Raw genomic sequence first — 12858 nt, 5'->3', positions numbered from 1 at the left:
ACTGTCTATGTTTTTGACCTAATACGTTTTCTGTCATGTTATGCGGTATGCTTAATTATACAACTATAAACAAGTTTTTATCTAATGGGTATATGGTTTAAATGCAAGATATTAATCCTTATTCATCATTTTCAGAAAGCAAACAAACCACAGTGGTTTACTCTGAAATGGAATTTCACATTCGGAATGAACGAAAGGAAATGCAATATCTTGTCATGAAGAGTAAATGGATCAGAATTAACAAGCATTAACCAGAATATACTACACACATTGTATGATAGCAGTCTTGACTAATTATTTTTCTTTCAGTATACGAGGTGATTGAGCAAGCTGTCAGATAGAACTACACATCTTAGTTTTAGTGATGAAATATGCTAGAAATAAGAAACTCTATAGTATGAATAGTTGTATGAACTAAATGGTAATATGAATAATGGATAATGAAGTGTCTATTTTTTGCAGATGATAATAAATGATGATGAATAGTTGTATGAAGAATATGCTAATGTGAATAATGAGGTTTTTCTTTGCAGGTGATGATAGTGATGAAGTTATGGTAATATGAATAATGAAGTTTTTCTTTGCAGATGATGATAATGATTAAGTTTATATATCTACTATTAGTTAAGAGATGCTATGTAGTTATTTAAGTATTTGTTGCACTTCGTTTTGACAGTATGTCCTATGTCGCATGGTATAATGACTGAATGTTTTGGAAAGGACAGCTAGAGCACATACATATTGAGTACACGTTTCATTACCTGTTAATTCGAAGTTCACTACTTTTCAGCATAATATGCATTTCTTCTTTCAGCTCAATAATCCATTTTTTATTTTTTCCAGGAGAAGCTATTCATGAAATTAATGTGCTATAAGCAGTTAGTCATTAAACCTGTTCTAGTACTTGCATTTTTTTTACCGGTTTGTGTGTATCATTCATGGTTGTGATCACATGTACTCTACTTGTTTCATAACATTGCTACAGCTGACACATGACGAATGACGTTATTAATCCTTATTTCCAGCAATAAGTCAAAAGCAAATATTTCCATATCCCAGCAATTAATTATCGATCTCAATGCAATGAATTGCTAGCAAGAAAAAAATTATTACCAGTCCCAACTATTACCAGTATACAACCAAATAATGCTACCAGTTGAAGATATATTTCTAGTCGTAAATATAATGCAAATTTCTCAGATGTATTGAATCCATTATATCTATGTATTATTGGACCACAGACCTTGAGTAATAGTTACAGTGTGTTACATTTTAAATATGTCCTATGTCACTTGAATGATGAGTTCTGAGTAATACTGAATGATGTTTTGCAATAATGCATAAATGCTATGCCAATAATTTCTATAAATAATAATTTTGTTATATTCTATAAATGCTATGCCAATAATTAACTCTTGTTTTGAATGATGAGTTCTGAATAATACTGAATAATGTTTTGTAAAACTATATGAATACTTTGTAACTGGCCAATGAGTGCCAATAGTTACCGCAATCAGATGAGTTATGAATAGTGTTTTGTAATATAAATAGCCAATGAATGCCAGTAATTGTTCAGATCGGTTGATAGTGTAATTCTCAACGATGATTAGCATAAGACTTAATGTCTTTCACCTTCTGACCTAATTACCAGAAATTACTGCAATATCCGTTTGTCCTGTCCATCCTCATGATCATGGAGCACTATATTTGGTTTTTGCACTAATTCTACATTGATGTAAGGGTATGGATTCTACAATAATGTGGTGTTGACATATCAAGCCGTCCAACACCTTGAACGATGGAGATGTCATTATGGTTCTACTGTTTGGTGTACCTAATGTACTACCAAAATGATAACATTGAATATTAATACAACATTTCAGTGTCTTGGCTGCACTGATAAATACTTCAGGGAAGAGAACTTCAGATTGTCTCACTTGGTGTTGTGCTTCTGTAGAAAGATATGGACTTTCAGTGCAGCTACGTGCAACCTACTGTGCTACAACCATGATGCAATGCTTCCCATTCCTTTCCTAGTTCTTGAAATATGCTAAAGATGTCTACAGTGAGTGTGCACTTTATTTCACTCCATGATGTGTTGTAAATATGCTAAAGACTTCTACAGTGAGTGTGCACTTTATTTCACTCCATGATATGTTGTAAACATGCTAAAGACCTCTACAGTGCGTGTGCACTTTATTTCGTTTTTAGGGTAATCAATTCTTGTAAAATGCTAAAGATTTTTACAGTGCGTGTGCACTTTTTTTCATTTGTTAATAAGATCAGGTGTCCTAAAAATACTAAAGACGTATAAAGTGTGTGTGCACTTTATGTCATTTGTTAATATATTTTGTATTCAGTGCTTGTGCACTTTATTTCACTTCATGATATGTTATGTAAAAATGCTAAAGACTTATACAGTGCGTGTGCACTTTGTTATTTGTTAATATCTTTTACACTCATTGCATATACTTTTTGTCATTTTTTGATATATTCTGTACTCAGTGCGTGTGCACTCTATTTCATTACTTAATATGTTCTGCACTTATCAATAATGTATATACTCTGTGACTGTAGACTTAGTAACTAAATATATTTTAGAAAAATTTGTTGCTCATGGCAAGTCCAATTGACTCACCATCGCTGCCAAATTTTTGCCCCCCCAGTGGAGGCTTATGTAAGAGGTCCGAGCAGATGTAATTTCAATGTATTGCTCACGCGCTGCCTGCGACATGCAAGGTATAAGAGAATCTCAGACCAGAGAGCCTTGTTTAGACTCAGGTCTTTCAGTGTAGTGTAGTAGTGAACCTGATGTCGTCTAGTGGAAGCATACGGTGTAGTCTAGTAGGAGTGAACACAGCATAGTCTGGTATGTGAATGCTGTAGGTAGTCTAGAAGGTAAAAGCGACGTACGAGGCGTGTTTGTCAAGTAAGTACCGCTTTGAAATTAAAAAAAGACGTGCTAAGTTATCTCAGTAATTTTATTATTACTTGAAAGCCTGTACCTTAATCTACGCACTGACGCCATTACAGTCTGATTCTTCCTTGTTTACGTTGCGTACTGAGTGTTTAAGGTGGCTGCGATAATCGTGAGTCCCACCGACTGTGAAGTACGGACTGTTATAAGATTTCTTTGTGCTAAAGGCCTAAAAGCGATCGATATTCGTCGTGAGATCTGCGCAGTTTGCGGAGAAAACATTATGAGTGATGAAATGGTAAGAAAGTGGGTGAGAGCATTTAAAGATGGCCCCACAAATGTGCACGACGAACAACGGAGTGGGCGTCCTTCGGTCGTTAATGAAAGTTTGGTGCAGGAAGTGGACAGTAAGGTGAGAGAAAACAGACGCTTTACGATTTCCTCCTTGCGGGATGACTTTCCTGTTTCTCGTAGTGTTTTGTATGGCATTGTGACCGACCACTCGTAATACCGAAAACTGTGCGCACGTTGGGTACCGAAAATGTTGACGGATGTGCACAAAACCGAACGTTTAGACAGTGCATTGACTTTCCTTGAGCGGGACCACAACGACGGTGATGATTTCTTAAGACAAATCGTTGCGGGCGACGAAACGTGGGTGGCGTACGTCACACCAGAATCAAAGCAACAGTCTTCCATGGAGGTTGAGCAAGGGCATTGTTTTGCTGCAAGACAATGCCCGTCCTCATGCGGCGAATCGGACCAAAGATCTCATCACATCTTTTCGATGGGAAACTCTAGATCATACTCCATACAGCCCCGATCATGCGCCCAGTGACTGCCATCTGTTCCTGCACTTGAAACACCTTGGCGGTCAGCGTCTTCAGGACGATGGGGAAGTCAAAACAGTGGTGATGCAGTGGTTAACAAGTCAGGCGGCAGACTTCTAGGAGGAGGGTATTCGAAAACTGGTACAACGCTATGACAAGTGCCTCAATATTGACGGAAATTATGTAGAAAAGTAGATTAAGGTAGAGGCTTTCATGTTGTTGTTGTTGTGGTCTTCAGTCCTGAGACTGGTTTGATGCAGCTCTCCTTGCTACTCTATCCTGCACAAGCTTCTTCATCTCCCAGTACCTACTGCAACCTACATCCTTCTGAATCTGCTTAGTGTATTCCTCTCTTGGTCTCCCTCTACGATTTTTACCCTCCACGCTGCCCTCCAATGCTATATTTGTGATCCCTTGATGCCTCAAAACATGTCCTACCAACCGATCCCTTCTTCTAGTCAAGTTGTGCCACAAACTTCTCTTCTCCCCAATCCTATTCAATACCTCCTCATTAGTTATGTGATCTACCCACCTTATCTTCAGCATTCTTCTGTAGCACCACATTTCGAAAGCTTCTATTCTCTTCTTGTCCAAACTGGTTATCGTCCATGTTTCACTTCCATACATGGCTACACTCCATACAAATACTTTCAGAAACGACTTCCTGACACTTAAATCTATACTCGATGTTAACAAATTTCTCTTCTTCAGAAACGATTTCCTTGCCATTGCCAGTCTACATTTTATATTCTCTCTACTTCGACCATCATCAGTTATTTTACTCCCTAAATAGCAAAACTGCTTTACTACTTTAAGTGTCTCATTTCCTAATCTAATCCCCTCAGCATCACCCGATTTAATTTGACTACATTCCATTATCCTCGTTTTGCTTTTGTTGAAGTTCATCTTATATCCTCCTTTCAAGACACTGTCCATTCCGTTCAACTGCTCTTCCAAGTCATTTGCTGTCTCTGACAGCGAACCTCAAAGTTTTTATTTCTTCTCCATGAATTTTAATACCTACTCCGAATTTTTCTTTTGTTTCCTTTACTGCTTGCCGAATATACAGATTGAATAACATCGGGGAGAGGCTACAACCCTGTCTCACTCCTTTCCCAACCACTGCTTCCCTTTCATGGCCCTCGACTCTTATAACTGCCATCTGGTTTCTGTACAAATTGTAAATAGCCTTTCGCTCCTTGTATTTTACCCCCGCCACCTTCAGAATTTCAAAGAGAGTATTCCAGTTAACGTTGTCAAAAGCTTTCTCTAAGTCTACAAATGCTAGAAACGTAGGTTTGCCTTTTCTTAACCTTTCTTCTAAGATAAGTCGTAAAGTTAGTATTGCCTCACGTGTTCCAACACTTCTACGGAATCCAAGCTGATCTTCTCCGAGGTCTGCTTCTACCAGTTTTTCCATTCGTCTGTAAAGAATTCGCGTTAGTATTTTGCAGCTGTGACTTATTAAACTGATACTTCGGTAATTTTCACATCTGTCAACACCTGCTTTCTTTGGGATTGGAATTATTACATTCTTCTTGAAGTCTGTGGGTATTTCGCCTGTCTCATACACCTTGCTCACCAGATGGTAGAGTTTTGTCATGACTGGCTCTCCCAAGGCCATCAGTAGTTCTAATGGAATGTTGTCTACTCCCGGGGCCTTGTTTCGACTCAGGTCTTTCAGTGCTCTGTCAAACTCTTCACGCAGTATCTTATCTCCCATTTCATCTTCATCTACATCCTTTTCCATTTCCATAATATTGTCCTCAAGTACATCGCCCTTGTATAAACCCTCTATATACTCCTTCCACCTTTCTGCCTTCCCTTCTTTGCTTAGAACTGGGTTGCCATCTGAGCTCTTGATATTCATACAAGTGGTTCTCTTCTCTCCAAAGGTCTCTTTAATTTTCCTGTAGGCAGTATCTATCTTACCCCTAGTGAGACAAGCCTCTACATCCTTACATTTGTCCTCTAGCCATCCCTGCTTAGGCATTTTGCACTTCCTGTCGATCTCATTTTTGAGACGTTTGTATTCCTTTTTGCCTGCTTCATTTACTGCATTTTTATATTTTCTCCTTTCATCAATTAAATTCAATATTTCTTCTGTTACCCAAGGGTTTCTATTAGCCCTCGTCTTTTTACCTACTTGATCCTCTGCTGCCTTCACTACTTCATCCCTCAGAGCTACCCATTCTTCTTCTACTGTATTTCTTTCCCCCATTCCTGTCAATTGTTCCCTTATGCTCTCCCTGAAACTCTCTACAACCTCTGGTTCTTTCAGTTTATCCAGGTCCCATCTCCTTAAATTCCCACCTTTTTGCAGTTTCTTCAGTTTCAATCTGCAGCTCATAACCAATAGATTGTGGTCAGAATCCACATCTGCCCCTGGAAATGTCTTAACATTTAAAACCTGGTTCCTAAATCTCTGTCTTACCATTATATAATCTATCTGATACCTTTTAGTATCTCCAGGATTCTTCCAGGTATACAACCTTCTTTTATGATTCTTGAACCAAGTGTTAGCTATGATTAAATTATGCTCTGTGCAAAATTCTACCAGACGGCTTCCTCTTTCATTTCTTCCCCCCAATCCATATTCACCTACTATGTTTCCTTCTCTCCCTTTTCCTACTGACGAATTCCAGTCACCCATGACTATTAAATTTTCGTTTCCCTTCATTACCTGAATAATTTCTTTTATCTCGTCATACATTTCATCAATTTCTTCATGATCTGCAGAGCTAGTTGGCATATAAACTTGTACTACTGTAGTAGGCATGGGCTTCGTATCTATCTTGGCCACAATAATGCGTTCACTATGCTGTTTGTAGTAGCTAACCCGCACTCCTATTTTTTTATTCATTATTAAACCTACTCCTGCATTACCCCTATTTGATTTTGTATTTAAACCCCTGTAATCACCTGACCAAAAGTCTTGTTCCTCCTGCCACCGAACTTCACTAATTCCCACTATATCAAACTTTAACCTATCCATTTCCCTTTTTAAATTTTCTAACCTACCTGCCAGATTAAGGGATCTGACATTCCACACTCTGATCCGTAGAATGCCAGTTTTCTTTCTCCTGATAACGACGTCCTCTTGAGTAGTCCCCACCCGGAGATCCAAATGGGGGACTATTTTACCTCCGGAATATTTTACCCAAGAGGACGCCATCATCATTTAATCATACAGTAAAGCTGCATGTCCTCGGGAAAAATTACTTCTGTTGTTTCCCCTTGCTTTCAGCCGTTCGCAGGACCAGCACAGCAAGGCCGTTTTGGTTAATGTTACATGGCCAGATCAGTCAATCATCCAGACTGTTGCCCCTGCAACTACTGAAAAGGCTGCTGCCCCTCTTCAGGAACCACACGTTTGTCTGGCCTCTCAACAGATACCCCTCCGTTGTGGTTGCACCTACGGTACGACCATCTGTATCGCTGAGGCACGCAAGCCTCCCCACCAACGATAAGGTCCATGGTTCATGGGCTTTCATGTAAAAACAAAATTGTTGAGATATCTTAGCACGTCTTTTTTTAATTTCATAGCGGTACTTACTTTAAAAACACGCCCCTAGTTTAATAGGAGACTACGGCATGATATAGTAGTCAAGACAATGCACTTTCTTTAATATTTTATTGAATTTTGGTCCATAAGACAATAAGTTCATCCTGTTTGGTTGTTGACAGCTACAAGTTACAATTATTTAAGAGACATTACATTACCTTGTTAGAATAAAGTTTTCAGAACAAAAATCTTTCGGTGAACCAGCTGGAATGTGCAGATTAAAACACATATCACATAAAACACACTTTGAAACAGCGCAGAATATGTTCCGTCTGAGTGTTGTATCTATAAATTAACTACAATAGAATTAAAATAGTAAAATTGAAGTAAATTCAGTGATCGCTTTAATAACTTGCACATTGTTATCACTGAAGTGTGAAACTACATTGTGTGGTAACTGGATGAACTTAACCGCTACATATTTCTTTTTTTTTCTTTTTTTTTTTCTTTTTTTTTTCTGGCACAGCTTAATACTTGGTAGAAAGAAACAACAGACAGTTTAGATCTATAATGGAATAATGGTTACAGGCGCAACATGGTGCCACATTGACACTGATTCTATGCAGATGAGGCAGGAAAACATGTGTCCAAATCGCGTCCTGCAATGGTAGTGGTCCCGAGGTGGTCTGTTAGGGAAATACGGCGCAGTGTATTGGTAGGCTAGAAGGTGTAGACGACGTAGTCGGTGCGGAAGCGCCGGCTGTCCACGGAGTACTGGTTGTCCGCCTGGCACTCGTAGTAGCCGGCGTCGCGCTGCATCGCCGGGTCGATCTCCATCTTGGAGCGCACCGTGTCGTTGCCCGAAGTCCACTCTCGCACCTGCAACCGCCATACCACTACATTCTTCACGTGTACACTCGTCAGGAGGCGTGGCTCTAAAACAGAGGTGGCCAGGGTATTTCAAAATAGCTTCCTGCATAAGCTAATAAGAAGGGACATTAAACAGCCATGTAAAAAACCATGGATCACTGAGGGGATTAAAGTATCTTCTGAAAGGGAAGTGTACGAGGCGTGTTTTTTTTAAGTAGCGTTTTGTCACACTGCGACCGCAGAGCTGCGGTCGGCGTTCTGCGCATGCGCACTGGGTTCCTACATCTGTTGTCTACGCACTGGCGCCATTACAGTCTGATTCTTCCTTGTTTACGTTGTGTACTGAGTGTTTAAGGTGCCTCCGATAATCGTGAGTCCCGCCGACTGTGAAGTACGGGCTGTTATAAGATTTATTACAGGGGAACCTCCCCATCGCCGCCGCACCCCCCCCCCCCCCCCCCCCTGAGACGCGATACACTTCTGCCAATGTCGTTTCCACTGTTGATAACATTGCTCGGAGTCTTCAGTTGTGATTTTGTTCGGTTGCCGTGCCATTTCCGCCTCGATGGCTTCCACATCTCCCAAGTGCCGCCCCCGAAGCACCATTTTGCATTTCGGGAACGTGAAGAAGTCACATGGGGCTAAATCGGGTGAATAAGGCGGGTGGTCTGTCACGGTGGTTGAGCTTCGGATCGAAAACTCGCGCACAACGAGCGACGTGTGAGCGGGCGCATTGTCGTGATGGAGGATCCACCTGCCCCCTTTTGCCAACTCCGGGCGAACTGGGGCCACACGGGCTCTGACATGTGTCAGAACTTCAAGGTAAAAATTTCCGTTCACTCTCTGGCCGGGAGGGACAAATTCCTTGTGAACAATGCCCCTAGAATCAAAGAGTACAATCAACACTGTCTTCACATTGGACCTTGATTTTCGCGACTTTTTTGTTCTCGGTTCTCCTGCTAGTTTCCATTCCTCGCTTTGAGATTTGAGCTCCACAACGAATTCGTAAAACCAGGACTCGTCTCCAGTGATGACTCGGTTGAGAAAGTCCCCTTGTTCCTCTGCTTCCAACCAATCCTCACAGCACTCGACCCTCTTTGCTTTCTGTTCTGGCGTCAAGAGCTTCGGTACGATTTTCGCACACAATTTCTTCATTTCAAGTTTTTGTGTCAGGATTTCGTGAAGGATTGTTTTGGGGACTGACAGCTCGTCAGCAATCATTCTGACTGTCAATCTACGGTCTTTAAGAACACAAGCCCGAATTCGTTCAACATCTGCATCGGAACTCGATGTCGACGGGCGTCCTGGGCGAGGGTGACCGTTGCATCGTGGAACCTTTTTAACCACTTGTTCACGGTCGGTTCGTTCAGAGAATTGTCTCCCTAAACCTGTTTCAAGCACACAATAGTCTCACGGCCATTCTTGCCTACCTTTGCAAGGTGTTGACGTGCTGTTCCTCAATCAGAGAGAGCTCCGTGCCTACGGCAGGAGACAAAGGGTGACTGTCAACAAGCTGCCGCACACTCCCACCTCCACGCAGAGTGCTCTGACTCGAACTGAGCGTTGATGGGATTGATTACAGCAGTAGTCCCACCTGGCCGTGACTGCAACTTGTAACTAAAGACATTATTCAACTTTTATACGTATTTTCCGGACAAACCTCACATAAGTTGGCACAGTGGATAGGCCTTGAAAAACTGATCACAGATCAATCGAGAAAACAGGAAGAAGTTGTGTGGAACTATGAAAAAAATAAGCAAAATATACAAACTGAGTAGTCCATGCACAATATAGGTAACATCAAGGATAATGTGAGCTCAGGAGCTCCGAGGTCCCGTGGTTAGCGTGAGCAGCTGCCGAACGAGAGGTCCTTGGTTCAAGTCTTCCCTCGAGGGAAAAGTTAAATTTTTTATTTTCAGACAATTATCAAAGTTCAGGCACTCACACATAATCAACTTCGCTCTCCAAAATTCCAGGACTTGTTCAGATTTGCTTGGACATATGCAGGATTTGACGGTCTACACACGGAAACATTTGGAAACGTAAAAAACATATGTTTAGACAGAGCACAGGGAAAACTATGCGACAGTGAAACTGTTGCATTCATTTGTTGCAGTTTGTGACAAACTCTTATGTTTTCATCACTTTTTTGGGAGTGATTATCACATCCACAAGAAAGCCTAAATCGGGCAAGGTAGAAGAATCTTTTTACCCATTCGCCAAGTGTACAAGTTAGGTGGGTCGACAACATATTCCTGTCATGTGACGCACATGCCGTCACCAGTGTCGTATAGAATATATCAGACGTGTTTTCCTGTGGAGGAATCGGTTGACCTATGACCTGGCGATCAAATGTTTTCGGTTCCCATTGGAGAGGCACGTCCTTTCGTCTAGTAATCGCACGGTTTTGCGGTGCGGTCGCAAAACACAGACACTAAACTTATTACAGTAAACAGAGACGTCAATGAACGAACGGACAGATCATAACTTTGCGAAAATAAAGAAAGTAAACTTTTTACTCGAGGGAAGACTTGAAGCAAGGACCTCTCGTTCCGCAGCTGCTCACACTAACCATGCGACCACGGCGCTCCTGAGCTTATACTGTCCTTGATGTTGCCTATCTTGCGCATGGACTACTCAGTTTGTATATTTTGCTTATTTTTTCATTGTTCCACACAACTTCTTCTTGTTTTCTCGATTGATCTGTGTTCAGTTTTTCAAGGCCTATGCACTGCGCCAACTAAATCTGACGGGGGTGCGATGGGGAAGTTCCCTAAAGGCCTAAAAGCTATTGATATTCATCGTGAGATCTGTGGAGTTTACGGAGAAAACATTATGAGCGATGGAATGGTAAGAAAGTGGGTGAGAGCATTTAAAGATGGCCGCACAAATGTGCACGATGAACAACGGAGTGGGCGTCCTTCGGTCATTAATGAAAGTTTTGTGCAGGAAGTGGACAATAAGGTGAGAGAAAACAGACGCTTTACGATTTCCTCCTTGCGGGATGACTTTCCTAATGTTTCTCATAGTGTTTCGTATGGTATTGTGACCGAGCACCTGAACTACCAAAAATTGTGCGCACGTTGAGTACCGAAAATGTTGACGGATGTGCACAAAACCAAACGTTTAGACAGTGCTTTGACTTTGCTTGAGCGGTACCACAACGACGGTGACGATTTCTTAAGCCAAATTGTTACGGGCGAAGAAACAGGTGTGGCCTACGTCACACCAGAATCAAAGCAACAGTCCATGGAATGGCGACATTCAGATTCACCCAGAAATGTGAAGTTTAAGCAAACAATTTGTGCCCTAAAAATCATATGCACAATTTTTTGGCACTGAAAAGGGGTATTGCTTGAGGAATTTCTGCCTGCAGCTTACTGTAACACATTGCACAATCTGCACCGTTCAATTCAGAACAAAAGACGTGGCAAGTTGAGAAAGGGCATCGTTCTGCTGCAAGACAATTCCCGTCCTCATGTGGCGAATCAGACCAAAGATCTCATCACATCTTTTCGATGGGAATCTCCAGATCATCCTCCGTACAGCCCTGATCTTGCACCCAGTGACTGCCATCTGTTCTTGCACTTGAAGAAACACCTGGGCGGTCAGCGTCTTCGAGACGATGACGAAGTCAAAACAGTGGTGATGCAGTGGTTAACAAGTCAGGCGGCAGGCTTCTATGAGGAGGGTATTCAAAAACTGGTACAACGTTATGACAAGTGCCTCAATATTGACAGAAATTATGTAGAAAAGAATATTAACTTATAGGCTTTCATGTAAAAGTAAAATTATTGAGATGTCTTAGCACGTCTTTTTTTAATTTCAAAACGGTATTTACTTAAGAAAACACGCCTCGTATCTTTTGGTAAGAACAAGTAGAGACCCTGCAGTAGCTGCGCACTACAAAAAGTGCTCAAAATTACTAAGAAATGTTATTAAAAAGTCAAGGAACTTGCACATAATGTCAGAAATCGGTATGTCTGACCACAGAGTTAAGGCAGTATGGAATACAGTGACGCAAGATAGAGGACAGCCAACTACAGGAGAGGATCACATTACTACTGAATTGAATGGAAGGGTTGTAAATGTCTTGAATGGAAGTGTTGCAAATGTCAAGTCACTGGTAGCAAACGTATTTAATAATCATTTGTTAAACATAGTAGCAAGAATAGGGACCAACAGTTCACAAGAAATATCACAGTAATATGTTGAAGAAATAACTCTCATAAAATTAAAGCATATGTTTGTACCACCACTTTCTAGTTCTGAAATTAAGAGGGTCATACATTCTCTCAAGAATAAAAGCTCTTCTGGTTTTGATGGTGTTTCCAGTAGAGTACTAAAGATTCTTTCCCATAAAATAAGTCCGATATTGTCCGAAATACCTAATGCATCACTAACACAAGGCCTTTTTACAGAGAGACTGAAATATGGCATTGTTAAACCCCTCTTTAAGAAAGGTGATAAGAGAGACGTCAGTAACTACCGACCTCTTTCACTGCTGACATCATTTACAAAATTTTTGAGAAGGTGATGTATTCTAGAATAGTGTCTCGCCTTGGCAACAATTATATCCTCAGCAAGTCACAGTTTGGGTTTCAGAAGGGTTGCTCTACTGAGAATGCCATTCACATGTTCACACACCAGATATTACAAGCATTAAACAACACAATAGCACCGGTATGCATTTTGTGTGATCTATCCGAGGCATTTGATTGTGTGAATCACAGTAT

General features: G+C 41.0%; 1 protein-coding gene across 1 annotated transcript in view; it reads right to left on the bottom strand.

Annotated features, from left to right (window-relative positions):
- Window positions 1-7673: 7673 nt before the first annotated feature.
- The window catches only part of LOC126426554 (immunoglobulin domain-containing protein oig-1-like), a gene marked incomplete at its 5' end in the record, with an annotated part of 30619 nt that continues 25434 nt past the window's right edge, over window positions 7674-12858 (bottom strand). Inside the window, one exon of the mRNA XM_050088455.1 lies at window positions 7674-8131. Coding sequence (XP_049944412.1) covers window positions 7973-8131 — 159 coding nt within the window. The remainder of the gene's footprint in view (window positions 8132-12858) is intronic.

This window comes from Schistocerca serialis, chromosome 11 (genome assembly GCF_023864345.2).
Source record: "Schistocerca serialis cubense isolate TAMUIC-IGC-003099 chromosome 11, iqSchSeri2.2, whole genome shotgun sequence".
NCBI classification, from domain to species: domain Eukaryota; kingdom Metazoa; phylum Arthropoda; class Insecta; order Orthoptera; family Acrididae; genus Schistocerca; species Schistocerca serialis.
Note: the sequence above shows the minus strand (reverse complement) of the source record. Positions and strands in the feature narration are given on the sequence as shown.